Genomic DNA, 19,732 nt, shown 5'->3' on the forward strand with positions numbered 1-19,732 from the left:
TATGTAGTTACCCTTTGCACCTACTACAACAAATGTAGAGAGATGACTAATTTTTCACAGTGGTTTAAATTAGACATATGCAACACGTTCAAACTAATGTTATATCTCGAAGTCCCACATACTTGAAAGGAACTGCTTAAAGGGAATGTGGTTGGAATTTCAAGACAAAATGTACAACTGAGAAATTATATTGCTATAAATTTGTCAAACTCATCACTTAAGAATCTCTTGCTTACACTGAAGAAATCAAAACATTCAAGAAAAGGCTAACACATCAAACAAGATTGTGGATTTACATGGACATTGTTTTGAAAACATATAATCTGGTTGATTGCTTTGTACTCCCCAAATTTGGAGACATTTGCTGTTAACTCCCAAGACAAACTGAACAACCAAGAAAAAGTAATTTGAAAATATGGATCTAATAACCTAGTCAGTTATTAAAGAAAGAGACTGCAATCCTGGGCACATTTGCTAGGGAGTAAACCTCACTTGAACAGAAATCTAATTTAAAGTCAATCTGTTCAAGATTGGTTGTGAGACTATAAACCCATCAGCTCCTTGTGGTACTGTATGCTACCTGAACATTCAAAATAAACCCCTCTTAATATTCACAAGAGTGAACAAGTTCATTGCTGTGGGACTATTTGGACTGTAATGATTTTAAATAGATCTCTTGCCCTTCCCCTTTGATAACATGTATAACAAATAAACAGACTTAATTAGTTGCTGTAAGTTTTCCGGGTTGTATGGCCATGTTCCAGAAGCATTCTCTCTTGACATTTGCCCACATCTATGGCAGGTATCCTCAGAGGTTGTGAGGTCTGTTGGAAACTAGACAAGTGGGGTTTATATATCTGTGAAATGTCCAGGGTGGGAGAAAGAACTCTTGTCTTCTTGAGTGAATACTTCAGTGAAGTAGAAAACAAAGAATCACCAATGAATCCAATGCATTTGCCTTAGTATATAACATGATTTTAATTGAATGTACTAACATCTATAAAAATCCTGCACATATTAAAAGCATCATAAACAGAACTATTTTCACAATGGAAACATATTGATATGTTCAACACCTTACTTTTTAAAAGTATTGATAATTTAATGGTGTTTTACAAACTTTTAAATAGCAGTCCGATCCATTACAATATTGTCCAATTGATCAAATTTTCATTTCATCCCACAATCTCTTCACATACAAGAAGTTTCAAATTTTACATCAATTTTTCTGAACATCATCTGAATATTTGTTTTTCGTTTTCAACATGTGAATATAATGTAGACATGCAGAAAATAAATTGATTTCAGTTCGTTAAAAACACATAATAGCAAAAATAATCTAAATCAATTAGTACTGGGAAACAAGACTTGAATAAAATTCTATAAATTAAGTTTCCAAGTAAATACAAATTTTGTAATGGTTTGCTAACTAAAATAGTAGTGTATGTTGATTACTATAATAACTTTTGCTTCCAATTTAAATTTCTCCAGTGGTTCTTGTTACAAAATAACAAAATAATGCCTGATATAAATAATAAATTATGCAAATTAATTGTATAAGTATATAACTTTTCACTGATTTCTGAGTATTTGTCCCATTAAAAGTTATTCCACGAATACCACTGATATAACAGAAACTATAGATGTTATAAATATTCACATAATGAGAACAACCATGCTAGGTTCCTGAGAACAAATGGAAAATATGTTATTTAATTTGACAATTGTTTTTAATGCTCATATCATTTTCAAAATGTTTCACTAGGAAGGAAGCTGAAGCTGCCATCTTTGTGGACATACACCTTTGGGAATGAACTGATTTTTAATGGCAGCAGATGAAAGATTAACTTGTTCCACGTTTCCCTCTTTTGCAGCTTTAAAGGCACAGAAACCAAGCAAGGAAGAAATAGAACCAACTCTTTGCATCAGTGTTCTGCTTCCTGAAATGTACATTGACCTCCCAGAATTCATCTTCATACTCTTTCTTTAAATTGTTATTTACAAGGCTTGATGTACCGGAGCCTTCTTTTCTTTTCTCCTGATCACAGCTCCAGAAAGATGCAACAATATACACACATATATATTAACATATATATACATACACACATACATTTTAATTTATTTATTTATATCCTGCTCTTCTCACTCTTGCAAGGAACTCAGAGCAGTGTACAGAGTGGCCTTATTTAATGCCGCATATTAACGACATAAAAAACATCAATTCAATACAGTTAAAACATATAAATATCATAAAACTACACACACAATGTGAACAAAGACATATATTCTGCACTGACAGAAAGTTGGCGGATTCTTGCTAAGTAATTATAATCTGCACATTTCTCAACACTAAATAAAGGGATTAAACAATTGAAGTCTTGTGCTAACTTTGTGTGTGTGTGTGTCTAGCATGAGACTTTAGTGGCTTCATCCCTTTGTTATAGAAAAATGTGCAAATTATACACACATATATTCAAATAGCATGAATTGAATTAATAAAGGGATTAAACCATTAAAGTCTTGTGCTAACTATGTGTGTATGTATACACAAACATATATACAAACTGAGCTACACATATGTGTGTGTGTGCATATATACTCTAGAATGAGACTTTAGTGGCTTCATCCCTTTGTTATAGAAAAATGTGCAAATTATACATGCAGACACACACATATATATTCAAATAGCATGAATTGAATTAATTAATAAAGGGATTAAACCATTAAACTAACTATATGTGTATGTATATATTCTTTATTTATTTAAAACATTTATATTCTGCCCTTCTCACCCCGCAGGGAACTCAGGGCAGAGTACAACATATATACAGCAAACTTTTAATGCTGGGACATAAAACCATAAATATATATAAACATTAAAATTACTTATATTCACATTAAAAGTTGCTTAAAAATCATCTCAGGACACCATTACATATACATATATACACACTGAGCTACACACATATATGTGTGTGCATACATATATACTCTAACATGAGACTTTAGTGGCTTCATCCCTTTGTTATAGAAAAATGTAAATTATATACACAAACACACACATATATATTCAAATGACATGAATGGCAATTAATAAAGGGATGAAACCATTATTGTGCTATGTGTGTGTATATACATATATACACACTGAGCTACATGTGTGTGTGCATATATACTCTAGCATGAGACTTTAGTGGCTTCATCCCTGTTATAGAAAAATGTGCAAATTATACACACATATTCGGCCAGCATGACTGGCATTTTGTTGGCTTCATCCCTCTATTAGTGATATTGAAAAATATGGATTTTATTTATTGTGTCAGGGGTAACCAGACCATTGTATTACATTTCTAACTGAACAAAACAAACAAACAAAACAAAAAGTTTGCAAGCTTGGTAGTTGATTACCAAGAAGCAACCAGAAAAATGTGGAGATTACAACTATTTAGCAAGGAATCACGTTTCCAGCTTTTTACAAAACTCAACTTTCAATCAATGCAGAATAATCTGTCCCTTTGTTCCTAGAATTATTATTTTTTCTGGATGACAAATGTATGAATCTGGGATATCACAAAGCCTGCTGCTAAGTCTGAACATTGAAAAGCCAAGCTACAGATTTAATTCGAAGGAGTGGGGAACAGTGCAAACATGCTCATAAAGGGTAAGGGACTGGTTCATAAAAACGTGGAGCCTTTTCTTGCCCAGCCAGAAATACAGGTTGGTGTAAAATTACCATTCCCCCCAATCCCCCAAAGAGATCCCCTCCTCCATCAGCCATTAAGGAGAGGAAGGAAGGGAGATTAGTGGCATTTCTCCCCCACTGGTTTGTTTTCCCCTCCCTCCCTTTTTTTTTAAAGGGGCCGCGTTGCTTTGGGAGCCAGCCCACCCTGCTCCCCTCCCCACCAAACAAAAGAGGTCCCAAATATGAAATGGCGGGAGGCGGAGGGAAAAGGGAGGAGACAACTGGTTTCGCGCCAAAGAGAAGGCAGTGAATGGAGAGACGCGGGAACCAATCAGAGCGCCGCTGGCTTCAGCGCCAACCAAGCCGCGGGCGGGGATAGGCTCAGCGCTGGGCCAATAGGAGGCGGCCCTGTCCCACATTTACAAGCGAGCGTTCCATCTCTGAGCTCATGGGCGTTTTACTACGATTCCTATGGCGAGTCCCATCCCGGGGGATTGTTTACATTGCCAAGGATGCCTTGTGCACAGACTCTGGAGGATCCTCAGGTCGCAGGTCGTGGGTTCTAATCCTGATGCTTTCTTAATAAATATGGAACACCAAAAATATTTATTTGCCCCTCCAAATAAATTATTGATTGAATACTATTTTGGAAGTATTTCCCTAGTAAAGCTAAGTGTTTCCTGGGATTAATGATGCATCTACACTGCATTTTGACCCCACTTTTAACTGCCATGGTTCAGTGCTATGAGAACCTGGGATTTGTAGTTTATTAGTGAGGTGTATTTGGCAGACAAGACTAGGCATGGGCAAACTTGGTTCCTTTAGATGTTTTGGACTTCAACTCCCACAATTCCTAAAAGTCTCAGACCTTTTCCTTTGGGATCCTGGGATTTGTAGTTGATTAGTGAGGTGCCAGGTTTTTTTGGGAACCTGGTATTTCTAGTTTATTAGTGAGGTGCCCGCTCTCTTTGGCAGAGAAAAATATAGACTAGGCATGGGCAAACTTGGTCCCTTTGGATTTTTTGGACTTCAACTCCCACAATTCCTAACAGCCTCAGCCCTTTTCCTTTGGGATCCTGGGATTTGTAGTTTATTAGTGAGGTGCCAGCTCTCTTTGGCAGAGAAAAATATAGACTAGGCATGGGCAAACTTGGTCCCTTTGGATTTTTTGGACTTTAACTCCCACAATTCCTAACAGCCTCAGCCCTTTTCCTTTGGGATCCTGGGATTTGTAGTTTATTAGTGAGGTGCCAGCTCTCTTTGGCAGAGAAAAATATAGACTAGGCATGGACAAACTTGGTCCCTTTGGATTTTTTGGACTTCAATTCCCACAATTCCTAATAGCCTCAGGCACTTTCCTTTGGGAACCTAAGATTTGTAGTTTGAGGTGCCAGTTGTCTTTGGCAGAGAAACCTATAGACCAGGCATGGGCAAACTTGGTCCTTTTGGGTGTTTTGGACTTCAACTCCCACAGTTCCTATCAGCCCCAGGCCCTTTCCTTTGGGATCCTGGGATTTTTTGTTGATTAGTGAGGTGCCAGCTGTCTTTGGTAGAGAAAACTATAGACCAGGCATTGGTAAACTTGATTCCTTTGGATGTTTTCGACTTCAACTCCCACAATTCCTAAGAGCCTCAGGCCTTTTCCTTTGGGAACCTGAGATTTGTAGTTTCCTTTGTGAACCTGATATTTCTAGTTTATTAGTGAGGTGCCAGCTCTCTTTGGCAGAGAAAACTATAGACCAGGCATGGGCAAACTTGGTTCCTTTGGATGTTTTGGATTTCAACTCCCACAATTCCTAACAGCCCCAGACCCTTTCCTTTGGGAACCTGGGATTTGTAGTTTATTAGTGAGGTGCCAGCGCTTTCTGGCAGGGAAAACTATAGACCAGGCATGGGCAAACTTGGTTCCTTTGGATATTTGGGATTTCAACTCCCACCATTCCTAACAGCCTCAGGCCCCTTCCTTTCCCTCCTCAGCCACTTAAGAGAATATTGGAAAAGCCTGAAGGTAATTTTATACACAATATTTTATTAATTTTGTGCATTCAAATTAATAAAATTTTGTGCATGGAGCCCTCGGTGGCGCTATGGGTTAAACCCCTGTGCCGGCAGGACTGAAGACCAACAGGTCACAGGTTCGAATCCAGGGAGAGGCGGATGAGCTCCCTCTATCAACTCCAGCTCCTCATGCGGGGACATGAGAGAAGCCTCCCACAAGTATGATAAAACATCAAATCATCCGGGCGTCCCCTGGGCAACGTCCTTGCAGACGGCCAATTCTCTCACACCAGAAGCGACTTGCAGTTTCTCAAGTTGCTCCTGACACGACAAAAAAAATTGTGCATGAAACGTGTGTGTGTGTCTATCTATCTACCTATCTATCTTGTGTTAGGAGTAACTTGAGAAACTGCAAGTTGCTTTTGGTGTGAGAGAATTGCCTGTCTGCAAGGACGTTTTACCATCCTTTGCGAGGCTTCTCTCATGTCCCCACAAAGGAAGCTGGAGCTGACAGACAGGAGCTCACCCCACTCCCCAGATTCTAACCACTGACCTTTTGGTCTGCGGTCCTGCCGGCACCAGAGTTTAACCAATTGTGCCACTGAAGACTATTTGTGTATATTGAACCTTCGGAAAGCAAAGGTTTTCCTGTCTCAGCCACCCAAGTGGACAATTTGGGAATATTTTGAATTTTTTAAAAAGGATGCTCAACCATATTACGTTACACCAAAGGCAAGAGGGGGGTCGGGAGGGATATAAGAAAGGAGGGGCTAAAAGAAAAACGATACCGCACTAGATTTCCTCTAATTTTGAGCTAGGATTTCTGGTAGGTTTGGAATAAGCTCCCCCACCCCAAATCCCTGCAGTTTCAGGCATCCATTTTCTCCAGTATTCTCCTCCCCACCCCTGAAAGGCAGTGCTTCCTGGCTTCCTGCCCCTTCCTGCAGACTTCCAACTGTTCCATCCACGCCCCTGCTGTATTCCTAAAAGGAGAGTGAATGCTTTCTCTATCTTCCATGCTCAGAAAATCCAGGGAAACCCAGTTCTGTTAGAAAAAAAGAAATAGGTCAGAGTTCATTAGATCTTCTGGCTCGGGTCTTTAGAACAGGCAACCTCACAGATGTCATCTCCCTCCTAACAGCAAGTGTATATTCACTATCTTTGTGGTTTTAAAAAACCAACATTATTCACAGTTTAACCCTTGAGTAAACTTTTGTTTTCTTATATTTTTTTTATTATTCCAGTAGCAACAGATAACAAATGGAACTTTTCAAATATGTTAAACAATTAGAAGATAAATATCTGGGTTGCTGTGAGTTTTCCAGGCTGTGTGGCCATGTTCCAGAAGCATTCTCTTCTGGCATTTCACCCACATCTATGGCAGGCATCCTCAGAGGTTGTGAGGATGCCTGCCATAGATGTGGGCGAAACGATAGGAGAGAATGCTTCTGGAGCATGGCTATACAGCCCAGAAAACTCACAACAACCTAGTGCTTCCGACCATGAAAGCCTTTGACAACAGATAAACGTCTCTTTGGGGCTAGTACTACGTAAAACATTTACATCTTATCATTGCTTCAGTGTTTAATGTTTAAGCTAGGGCTTTTTGAGGAGGTTTTGATCAGGTTTGTTTTTCTTGCTACGAAGTAGAACAGCCAATTAATAGATTTTAATATTTGAATCTATTAATTATTCTGCTAAGAAATTGTTACCAGTTAGTACATTGTAAAGATCTATAAGCTTCAACGAAGGCATAATTTTTATTAGCTCTTCAAAAGGAAACATACTTTGATATTTTGAAAAATCAAACATACTTTGGTATTTTGGAAAATTACTGAGCTTAGCTACTAGGAATTAGTTAAACACTGATTGGAATAAATTACAACCTGTATCTAATACAATATTGATTTTATTTACCTACTATTTTTATGGAATGTTGGGAATCAAAAATAAATAAAGCATTTATTTTTCAAATTGGAATTCATTATTATCAAAATGTTTATATTAATTTACTGTAGGTAACATTTGGAATATCTCTTGTACCAAAACAATTTTAATCATCCTGATTTGAGGGGAAATTTGCAGAATCTAAACATGATTAAACTTTTAAGGTTTCATAGATTTAAAGATATTTTAATACCATTGCAATGTTGGCATTGCAGGTTATTCTAACCAAATTATTTCCACAATGTTTTGAATTATATTAGTTCACTAAGATTTATGAAAAAAAGAGAAAAAACTAATTAATTGAAGAATTTGAAAGGAAAACAGTGAAGCTATGCTTGTGGTCTACATTTAGATTGCAAACATTATTTCTCAAATCAGTTGCAGACTAAAAGTAAAAACTTATTTTTTTGATACAATATTACTCATAGAAAACCCTACAATTTTAACTCCCCTCCCCAATGCCAATCTTTGTTACAAAATAAGATTTATATTTAAATTTCAGAATTTGTAGTAGGAAAAGAGAACATCCCACAGGAACAAGTTGAAAGTATATTGAAACAAAAAAAAATTCCCCACAAATTTATTTATTTGCTGTATTTATATACTGCCTTTCTCACCCTTGGGGGAGACTCAAGATGGTTTACAGCATACTAAGGGCAAAAATTCAATGCCAAGATACAAGAAAATGAAGAAATCATAATAAGTAATGACTACATATAGCTCTAACTAAAACTCAGTAAAACCATTAAACATAAGACATATACACAATTAAACATTCAGATAAAGCATTAAAATCATCCTAGTATAAATATCAAAATCACATAATCCAAAAATCTACAGGATTTTAAAAAGATTTTCAATTTAACTGGTCAACACAAGTTTTTGAAACTAAAATTTTATGAAACTAAAAATAAAACCAAACTAAAAATAATAATATAGGACTGTATCAATTTAGTTGCACAAAAGTGTCAAGGCAATGTGAACATTATTAACTCTTTTCTATCACTATTCCTTTTGTAAAACATACATAAACCAACAGCATTTGATGATACTTTTAGATAAAATCACTCTGACACAAGATATTTGACCACAATTGTCCAGAATACTTCAGCAGACTAAAATTACATTAACCCTAAAACAATTACATTTTTTAAAGTTGTGTGAACCCTAAAATTTGAGTTTCGAAATCTACATCAGGAATATAACTGAGGAATATTTTGGAAAATTACATATATAACTTGAATCATTTCCACAAAATATGTAACCCAGGGCCTTTCCACATATCTATAGGGAGAAAATCCCACAGAATTCCCGGAAGAGCCCCCATAATCTGAGCCCACACTGCCATATAATCCAATTCAAAGCAGATCATGTGGGCTGTGGAAGGGGCCCCATAAATAAACAAAAGTCCTGGGAAGGCTTTCCCATCCCATCCCATCCCATCCATCCTCCTTTCCCACCCAATCTATGCATAGCAATGACCCCTTTTTTTTCCTTGAAAGCAAATTCTTAAAACTTACTGGAGTCCTAAATATTAAAACAACAGGGCTGGCTTTCATTTCTGTATCCTTCCTTTCTCTTGTGTGTGTGTGTGTGTGTTTTCCAGGCCACGTTTTTTGTTTGCCCTGGAACCAGGCTCCACTCACTCTCTCTCCTACACACACCCTGACCCCCTCCCCCTACAAACCCACCATTGTGTGCTCTTTACAAATGTTGAAAATTATGAATGGTTCCTTGAACCAAGAGAGGAGGGGGAAACAGAGAGAGAGGAGGGAGGAGGAATGGGGGTGGGTGGGTGGATTCTGTATGGTAATCCTAGGGCTGCCTTGCCTGCTGACCATGCCCAGTGCTGCTCCCCTTCCCCTTTAAGGAAACAGCACAAAAACCCACCATTAACTAAATTTAAAAAGACAGGAGGAGGGGGAAGGGTTAGGGTCTGGAATGGGGAGAGGGAGGGGGGAGAGAGGCCGCTCTGTCCGGAGGAGCACGCTTTCCTCTGCCCTCCCACTTTCTTTCTTTCTTTCTTTCCTTCTAATCCCCCTCCAACCGGCCTCCACCCCTTTTGTCCTTCGATTCATAACGTCGTGGAGGCATCACATTCACCAAGGCTCACCAACGCGCCAGAAATATCACTATGCAGGAAAAGGAGGGGAGGAAAAGGAGGGGTGGCAAGGGGGAGTGGGAGGGAACGGTTTCAAGGAGACCCTTCCCTTCTTCTTCTTTTTTCCCCCGGCCTCAACAAGACCCCGGCTTGCTTTTTTTTTATTTTTGTCTCCTCCTTTTCTTTCCTTAAGCAAGGAGCCAATGGCCAGCAAGAAAGCCAAGCCAGCCACCCAACATTGAAATAAAGAGCAGACCAAACGCACATGGATGGGATGCTTTGGAAATCATCATAATAATCTATATAAATAAAAATGTAATGTTCGTTTGTGGGGTTAACATAACTCAAAAACCACTGGACGAATTGACACCAAATTGGGCCACAAGATATCTACTAATCCAAGGAGTGATCATCACTAAAAAAAATTATTTTTTTTCATTTGGGAGTTGTAGTTACTTTGATTTATAGTACACCTTCAATCAAAGAGCATTCTGAACTCCACCAATGATGGAATTGAACCAGATGTGGTACACAGGACTCCCATGACCAACAGAAAACTCTAGAAGGGTTTGGTGGGCATTGACCTTGAGTTTGGGAGTTGTAGTTCTCTTACATCCAGAGAGCACTCTGGACCAAACTTGGCACGAATATTCCATATGCCCAAATATGAACACAGATGGAGTTTGTGGGAAATAGACCTTGACATTTGGGAGTTGTAGTTACTGGGATTCACCTACAATCAAAGAGCATGCTGAACTCCACCAACGACAAAATTGGAGCAAACTTCCCACACAGAACCTTCATACTTAAGGCCATCCAGTCCAACTCCCTTCAACAAGGCAATGTAATCAAAGCCCTCCTGACAAAGAGCCATCCAGTCATAGATATAGATAGATATGATTCACACAGAGATATAGTATCATAGATTTGAAAGGCACTCCTAAAGAAGGACAATTATATGTTGCATGTTCCAGGGTGAGCAAACCAGACAATCTCCACATCAACACTGACAAAGAAACAGCAAGAAATGCTGTTTACACACAAGCATAAATAAATTACATATATTAGAAACCAACACTTTCTAATTACTTTGTTTTCCAGATCACCAGACTGGAACCCGTGGCAGGGGACCGCTAGTAATCTATATAAATAAAAATATAATGTTCGTTTGTGGGATTAACATAACTCAAAAACCACTGGACGAGTTGACACCAAATTTGGACACAAGACACCTATCAGGCCAACAAGTGACCATCACTCATAAAAACACTGAAAAACACAGCAGAAGAGACTTTAAAAGCCAAAAATTTTAAAAATACATTATAACCCATGCGGAAAACCACATATATAAAAATACACACACACACATATATATATACACACACAAAACACATATACAAAGACTGGGCCACAGCAAGGCATGGCAGGGATGGCTAGTATATCCTGAAAACTGGAATGCCTCAAAGAATAATATACCCCCCACTCTCTATCCAAAACAGGTTGGGTTGCTGTAAGTTTTTAGGGCTGTATGACCATGTTCCAATTCTGGAACATGGCCATACAGGCTAAAAAACTTACAATAATCCAGTGATTCTGGCCATGAAAGCCTTTGACAATACACAAAACAGGTCGCCTTTTAGACCTCCTGTAGAATTCTGGGGTTTGTAGTATAGGAAGGCTGTTAAAGCCCCCCGCCCTCAAACTACAAACCTTAGACCTCTACAGGAGACCACAGCTGGATTTAAAGTGGAATTGTTCTCTAGTGCAGTGGTTCTCAACCTGTGGGTCCCCAGGTGTTTTGGCCTACAACTCCCAGAAATCCCAGCCAGTTTACCAGCTGTTAGGATTTCTGGGTCTAGTGTGATGAGGTCCTAAGAGTTGTTTTTTTTACGGGTTGCTGTGATTTTTCCAGGCTGTATATAGCCATGTTTCCAGAAGCATTCTCTCCTGACATTTCACCCATATCTATGGCAGGCATCCTAAAAGGTTGTGAGGTTTGTTTGAAACTAGGCAAGCGAGGTTTGTATATCTCTGGAAAATCCAGGGTGGTATAAAGAACTTTTGTCTGGGTTGCTGTGAGTTTTCTGGGCTGTATGGCTATGTTCCCAGAAGCATTCTCTCCTGATATTTCACCCAAATCTATGGCAAGTATGCTCAGAGGGGGAGTCCACAACATACGAGCAAACCACAGATCACTTACTACAATGCAGCCTGAGCTCTGCCAAATGCAGAATGGAGGACCTTCTTGTAACCAGAATTCTGCAGGAGGGAGCAATTTAAGGTGGATTCATTCTTTACTGTGATGAGGTCCTTATAAGTACTTCATCACACTAGAGAATGAATCCACTTTAAATGGGGTTTCTGCCTCCTGCAGATTTCTGGGGTTTGTAGTTTAGGGAGGCTATTAAAGGTGCTTCCCTAAACTACAAACTCCAGAATTCTGCAGGAGGCAGCGGCCCCATTTAAAGCGGGATTCATTCTCTAGTGTGAGGAGGTCACACTAGAGAATAAATCCACTTTAAATCGGGTTTCTGCCTCCTGCAGATTTCTGGGGATTGTAATTTAGGGAGGCTATTAAAGGCTCCTTCCTAAACTACAAACCCCAGAATTCAGCAGGAGGCAGATTTAAGGTGGATTCATTCTCTAGTGTGATAGGGTTCCAAATCTCATTTGGTCGCCTTGGGGGTTTGCGATTTGGTGTGCTCTTCCCGGGCTTCTCTTTCCAAATTCCTCCCCGTGAGGGGACCAGATAACGAAGTGATTCTCCTCGAAGCCCATCGATTCTCCTCGAAGACCCCACGCCCCGATCCGCGCGAGGAAGGCTGGAAAACGTGGAGAGCCGCGGCGCCGCTTTTTACGCACGGGAGAGAAAGAGGCGCGCCAAAACGCCTGCGCGTCAAAGTGGAGATATATATAGATCTGTCTCTCTCTGTGTGTGTATGTATTAAGCAACCCAACCCGGAAAGTAGTAAACAGGGGGAGGGGAGAGAGAGAGAGAAAAAAAAGGAAAGAAAAAGAAACTTCTCCAGGACAGCTGAAAAAAAAAAAAGGCACAACGCAGCCTCTCCTTTTCCTCTTCCTTTCCTCTCTCCTCCTTTGTGAGTCGCGCTCTCTTAATTGAGGCGTTGGGATTCCTCGCGTGAGAAGTTGATTTGTAGTTTGAACACGTGGCCTCATTCAAAAAAAAAAAAAAAAAAGAGCCGGAATATTCAAGCGATTTCTCTCTCTCTCTCTTTTCCCCCTCCCTCCCTCCCTCTCTCTCTACTCTTTGGAGAGAGGCGGTGCCTTGCGATGCGCGCATTGTAACATTTCCATACTCCGCCTGCTTTGGCCACCAAAGAGAGAGAGACACACACACTCACATACAAAAGGAGAAGGAAACAAGGCAAAGAAAAAGTACTTTCCCTTCTTTATTTATTTATCTACTCCTTTCCTTCCCTAATTCCCATTATTTCCCCTCATTCCCAGTATCTCTTTGGATATGTTGCCTTTTTGCAAAGTGGGTGTGTAAGTAAGAGAGAGAGAGAGAGAGGAAGGGAGGAAAGGAAGGAGGGAAAGAGGGAGGGGTGGGGACGGATATAAGCCGCAGTTGTGATCCTTTCCTCCTTTTTTTGTTGGGTTTTTTGGGGGGAAAGCCCTCCCTCTTTGGCTTTTTATTTTATTTTATTGCATCCTTTGGAAGGATATTGTTTTGTTGTCTCTTCTGCTGCTGTTTTCCCAAGTAGTGGTGCTTCTCTTCCTCTTGTGTGTTTTGTTATTTTTTTCCACCCCTAAATTATTAAGCCAGGATCTAATTTTTTTTGTGTATTGATCCTTCACCCAAGAAGATGAACAAGCTGTACATCGGGAACCTGGGCGAGAACGTGAGCCCGCAAGACCTGGAAAGTCTCTTCAAAGAGTCCAAGATCCCTTTCACCGGCCAGTTCCTCGTCAAGACGGGCTACGCGTTTGTGGACTGCCCCGACGAGAACTGGGCCATGAAGGCCATCGAGGCACTTTCAGGTGGGTCCAACACCCCCTCTCAATACCCTCCTCCCCCTCCAAATGCCTCCCTCTTTTCCCCATTTCCCTGCTTTCCCCGTGCGCCATCCTCTCTCTCTCTCTCTTCCTTCTCCATCGCCGCGTGGTCGCCTTCTCTCTTCTCTCCATTCCCATTTTGGAGACGCGCGCTACCTCTCTCTCTCTCCAAAAAGGGACCCCTTTCCCCAGTTTTCTCCCAGTCTCTAAAAGACCTTATTTAGGATGGGGAGGGTCCGAAGCGGACCTGAAAGGGCCCCCTCTTCTCCTCCTCTTTGCCCCCCCAACAAGGAAAGGCGCAAAAAGAGAACCCCCCCTTTTTTGTTTTGTTTTGGTGGTGCCACAAGAAGGCCCAAAGCCAGGGCGCATTACGCACACATCTCTCCCCCAAGACTCCCCTTCTGCATCTCTCCAGGCTTCAGGAATAAGAGGATAGGGAACGAGGTGGGGGGTGGGGGTTAAGGAAGCCCCACTCTGTCGGAGAAGGGAGAGATGGCGAGACAGAAACGCGTGGAAAGGGCCCAAAGCTGTTGGGTGGGAAGGGACACACACACACTCTCTCTGGCTTCTTCTCCATGCGCGCTCTCGCCTTTCTCTCCGCCCCGGACAAAGGTGGCTTGGGGCGCCCAGGAAGGGCAGGTGGTTAGGAAAGCAAGCAAAGAAAGGAATATATATACAAATTCTCTCTCTCTCTCTCTCTCCCTCTCCCTCTCCCTCTCCCCCTCTCTCTCTCTCTCTCTCTCTCTCTCTCTCACTCACACACACACACAGAGTGGAGTCTCCTCTCCCCCCCCCCCCCGGTGCTGCAAAGCCCACCAACACGGTGGAGTTTTATTAAAATAGATTTGTGTTGGTGTGAGTTTTGCAAGCTGTATGGCCATGCTCCAGAAGCATTCTCTCCTGACATTTCGCCTGCATCTATGGCAGGCATCCTCATAGGTTGTGAGGTCTGTTGGAAACTTCCACACAGTCCTATAACCCAGAATATTAAAGCAGAGAATCCCTCGGTATCTGCTTTGAACTGGATTATCTGATGCCCCTTCCACACAACCCTTTACCCCAGAATATCAAGGCAGAAAATCTCACAATATCTGTTTTGAACTGGGTTATCTGAGTCCACACTCAGATGATGTGGGATTCTCTCCCTTGATATTCAGGGATAAAGGGCTTTATGGAAGGGCCCTGGGTTGCTGTGAGTTTTCCGGGCTGTATGGCTATGTTCCAGAAGCATTCTCTCTTGATGTTTCGCCCGCATCTATGACAGGCATCCTCAGAGGTTGTGAGGTCTGTTGGAAACTTCCACACAGCCCTATATCCCAGAATATCAAAACCCCTCGATATCTGCTTTGAACTGGGTTATCTGTGTCCACAGTGCCATATATTCATTTGCTTTGTATGCTCAAAGCAGATAATGTTGGATGTTCTGTCTTGATATTCTGGGAGATAGGGCCCTAGGTTGGTGTGAGATTTGCAAGCTGTACGGCCATGCTCCTGAAGCATTCTCTCCTGAAGGTTTGTCTGCATCTATGGCAGGCATCCTCAGAGGTTGTGAGGTCTGTTGGAAACAAGGCAAGTGAGGTTTGCATATCACAGTGCCATATATTCCGGTTCAAAGCAGATAATGTCAGATTTTCTGTCTTGATATTCTGAGAGATAAGGCCCTAGATTGCTGTGAGTTTTCTGAGCTGTATGGCCATGCGCCAGAAGCATTCTCTTCTGACATTTCACCTGCATCTATGGCAGACATCCTCAGAGGTTGTGAGGTTTCTTGGAAGCTAGGAAAAATGAGGTTTAAATAATGGAATTATGTCCAGGGTGGGAGAAAGAACTCTTGTCTGTTTGAGGCAAGTGTGAATGTTGTAGTTGGCCACCTTCCACTTCATCACACTAGAGAATGAATCCACTTTAAAATCCTGTTTCTGCTTCCTGCAGAATTTTGGGGTTTATAGTTTGGTGAGGGTGTTTAAAGCTCATCCCTAAACAACAAACCCCAGAATTCTGCAAGAGGCAGAAACCGGGTATAAAGTGGATTCATTCTCTAGTGTGATGAGGCCCCCTGATTAGCATTGAATGGCCTTGCAGTTTTAAGGTCTGGCAGATTGCTGCCTGGGGGGATCCTTTGTTGGGAGGTGATTAGCTGACCCTAATTGATTTTTGACTGGACTTCCCCTGCTTTTTGAGTGTTGCTCTTTAGAGTGTTTTTAAAACTGGTGGCCAGATTTTGTTCATTTTCATGTTTTTGTCCTTTCTGTTGAAATTGCCCACATGCTTGTGGATTTCAATGGCTTCTCTGTGTAGTCTGACATGGTGGTTGTTAGAGTGGTCCAGCATTTCTGTGCTCTCAAACATGGCCATACAGCCTGGAAAACTCACAGCAACCAGGGCCCTTTCAGACAGCCATATAACCCAGAATATTGAGGCAGAAAATCCCACAATATCTGCTTTGAACTGGGTTATCTGAGTCCACACTCAGGGCCCTTCCACACAGCCTTATATCCCAGAATATCAAGGCAGGAAATCCCACATTATCTGAGTGTGGACTCAGATATCCCAGTTCAAAGCAGATATTGTGGGATTTTCTGACTTCATATTCTGGGATATAGGGCTGTGTGGAAGGGCCCCTAGTGATTCCGGCCATGAAAGCCTTCGGCAATACATTAAATGGAGTTGCTTTGTGAGATGGACCGGCTTCCCAGTCTTCTCGTGTGTGTAGTCAAAGGAGGACTCAAACTTTTGGCGCTTAGAGGCATAACACCAAAACGCGCCTTCCTTATCTCCTTCTACTTCCCTTTTGCCCCCTTTTCTGGGGAGGTCGAGGCCTTGGGAGGTCGAGGCCTTGGTGACCCACGTCTGTTTGAGTGTCACTTTTTAGCATTATTTTGCTTTCCTTTTGAGCCTGATGCACTTGGCAAGCATCTCCACATCCTGTTGTTTCCACTCTAAGGGGAGTGTTTGTGTTTATGTGTGAATTGGCTGCTGAATTTGTTGTCTCTCCACTTTTTATTTTTTTGGCCCTTAAGGGCCCTTCCACACAGTCATAGAACACAGAATATTGAGGCAGAAAATAGAAACACATACACACAAACCCCAATGTAAGAGGGGAAAACAATATTGAACTGGGTTATCTGAGTCCATACTGCCATATAACCCAGTTCCAAACAGTTAATGTGTGATTTTATACAGCTGTGTGGAAGGGGCTTATGTTGGAGTTAAGGATTCGTGTATAAAATCTGGAGAAGGGCAATGCTTGATGGAAAAACTTGGGGAATGGATACACACACACACACACACCCTCCAACAAGTAGAAGTTCCTGTTTCCATCTCACAAGTTGTTAGAGGCCTGCTCATGCTGTTCGGGAGTGTTGTGTTTGTGCCCACTTGACATTATTACATATCACTTTGGAATAAAATAGAAACACATACACACATGCAAATCCCAATGTAAGAGGGGCAAACCTTTTAATATCTATCCAAGCATTTATCTTGGACCTCTGCTCTGTTTGAAAAACCAACTTCAATCACTTCATTCATGTTCTGCCTTTCCACCTTTTCTTCCAAAGTGGGGCTGCTTGACTTGTAATGGTCATTCTTCCCTCTGTTTCTGTTCGTAATGTACAACTTTTTGAGAGCCCTTCCACACAGCCATATAACCCAGAATATCAAGTCAGGAAATCCCACAATATCTGCTTTGATCTGGAATATATGGCAGTGTGGACTCAGGGCCCTTCCAGACAGCCCTATATCTCAGAATATCGAGGCAGGAAATCCCACATTAATCTGAGTGTGAACTCAGATAACTAAGGCCCCTTCCACACAGCTGAATGAAATCCCACATTTTCTGCTTTGAACTGGAATATATGACATTGTGGACTCAGATAATCCAGTTCAAAGCAGATATTGTGGGATTTTCTGTCTTAATATTTTTGGTTATATGGCTGTGTGGAAGGGCCCCCAGTTAAAAGCAGATATAGTGGCATTTTCTGCCTTGATATTCTGGGTTATATGGCTGTGCGGAAGGGCCCTGAGAGAGGACTTCACATGTTGCTTTTGTGTTTCCTGTGCTGACATCATGCCGTTCAGGAGGGGCCCTCGGAAGATGGAATGGGCACGAGAGAGCACCATATTTCATTCTAAAAATCAGTTTATTATTGTTTGCAGGTAAAATTGAACTGCAAGGAAAACTCATAGAAGTTGAACATTCAGTTCCCAAAAGACAAAGGTAATTTATTTCAAATATATGTATTTTTTCTGAATCCATATGATTTATTTATTAGGGAGCAAGAAAGAAACTTAATACCTTTATCAGCCTGGTAGATAAAGATAGGTTATTTTGTGATATTTGTGTAATATTTCTCTTATCTTAAATGTTGGCAGTTAACTGGTTGTACAGATTTTTAAATTCAGCAAAAGAGGAAACTACTTTGAAAACTTGGGGGGGGGGGGTAGTATGGGTCCAAGCCTTTGGGCAGTAAGCAAATACAAGGAATAAACAGGGATTATGTGCAGTTGATATTTGATATTTGGAACGGCCTTGGACCATGGTTTCTGGATTATGTGATTCTAATGTTTATATTAATATGTTTTTAACTCCATGTTTTAATGTCTACATGTTGTTACATTTTTATGATCTAATTGATAATATATGTTGTTGTCGCTTTATGTTAGGTTTCATATGTATTACATTTTGCTATAAATATGTTGAGTCCCCCCCCCTGGGGTGAGAAAAGCGGTATACAAGTGAATAAGTATGGTGATTGATTATGATGAAAGATAAAAAGAAGATGAACTACAAAGGCCACACACATCTGTCTTTTTTTATTTTGGAAGTTTGGTTATGTGAAGTTGTAGAGACTACTTTTTAATCATATGGTTTATTTTATTTTTTGAGAGACTGAGAAAAGCGGTATACAAGTGAAGTAAATAAATATGGAGATTCACTATGCTGAAAGATAAAATAAGACAAACTACAAAGGCCTCCCACAGCTGTCTTTTTCATTTTGGAAGTTTGGTTATGTCAAGTTGTAGAGACTATTTTTTAGATTATGGTTTATTTTTTAAGAGGCCTTTATTTAAATTGAGGTATTTTCTTACCAACAGATATTCCTATGTAGTTATGAGAGCTTAATTTGTGTATGTTACAATATATACGTAGTTTGAAGTTTGTGTGGTTTAGAAAGTGCTGTAGCTGGAGAAAGAATGCTTCTAAAGAGAATCAGTAAAATCAGGGCCCTTCCAGACAAGCCCTATATCCCAGGATTTGAACCCAGGTTTTCTGTTTATCCCAAATTATCTGACAGTGTGGACTCATATAATCCAGTTTAAAGCAGAAAAACTGGAATATAAAGGTCTGTCTGGCAGGGCCCTCAGTGTATGAATAATTAAGAGATTCTTGGGGTGGTGAAATCATGCTTCTGTTTCCTAAATGGTTAGATTATAAAAATAATCACAATAACAAACTTGCTTGGTATTTTCTCTTATTATTGAATAGTTAGTCATGAATTTTCCCCATGTGGAATAACCCTTCTTAGACATATGCATTTTTTTGAGATGTATAAAATATATGTTTGAAAATACTAACAATAGGTGTCTCATTTGTGGAATTACATTAGGTATGCCAAATGTAGAAAGTTTTGTAAGCAAATATAATTTTGATTAAGGGAGTTGAGAAGTGGCATAGGATATGTGTCAGTTGGCATAGGCATATGGCATAGGATATATGTCAGTGCTATCTCATGATATTTATTTTAGTATACTTAGTAATAATAGTATATTGAAACTTGGCCTCTCAGCTGTACATTTACATTTTTAAAAAATCAAGACCATTTTCTTCAATCACAGCATTCATTGTCTATATGTATATTTGAGAGTCATTGAAATCAATAAGCTGTTCTAACATGTGCCAAAGTAGTTTTATTAGTCAGTGTTACATATTTCAAAACACTAACAGTATTGTGTTGAATTTTTAAAAAATTCATGAACATTCCAAT

The 19,732-nt window shown here is 40.4% G+C and overlaps 1 protein-coding gene across 2 annotated transcripts in view; it reads left to right on the plus strand.

The window, feature by feature from the left end:
* The first annotated feature begins 12,978 nt into the window (after positions 1-12,978).
* Positions 12,979-19,732, plus strand: part of IGF2BP3 (insulin like growth factor 2 mRNA binding protein 3) — a 92,354-nt gene continuing 85,600 nt past the window's right edge. Inside the window, exons 1-3 of one of the 2 annotated variants that reach the window (XM_060782092.2) lie at positions 12,979-13,124; positions 13,553-13,730; positions 17,904-17,964. In XM_060782092.2, coding sequence (XP_060638075.2) covers positions 13,556-13,730; positions 17,904-17,964 — 236 coding nt within the window. In that variant the 5' untranslated portion in view covers positions 12,979-13,124; positions 13,553-13,555. The remainder of the gene's footprint in view (positions 13,125-13,552; positions 13,731-17,903; positions 17,965-19,732) is intronic. The other variant, XM_060782093.2, reaches the window with a different exon arrangement.

This window comes from Anolis sagrei, chromosome 6, assembly GCF_037176765.1.
Source record: "Anolis sagrei isolate rAnoSag1 chromosome 6, rAnoSag1.mat, whole genome shotgun sequence".
Lineage (NCBI taxonomy): Eukaryota > Metazoa > Chordata > Lepidosauria > Squamata > Dactyloidae > Anolis > Anolis sagrei.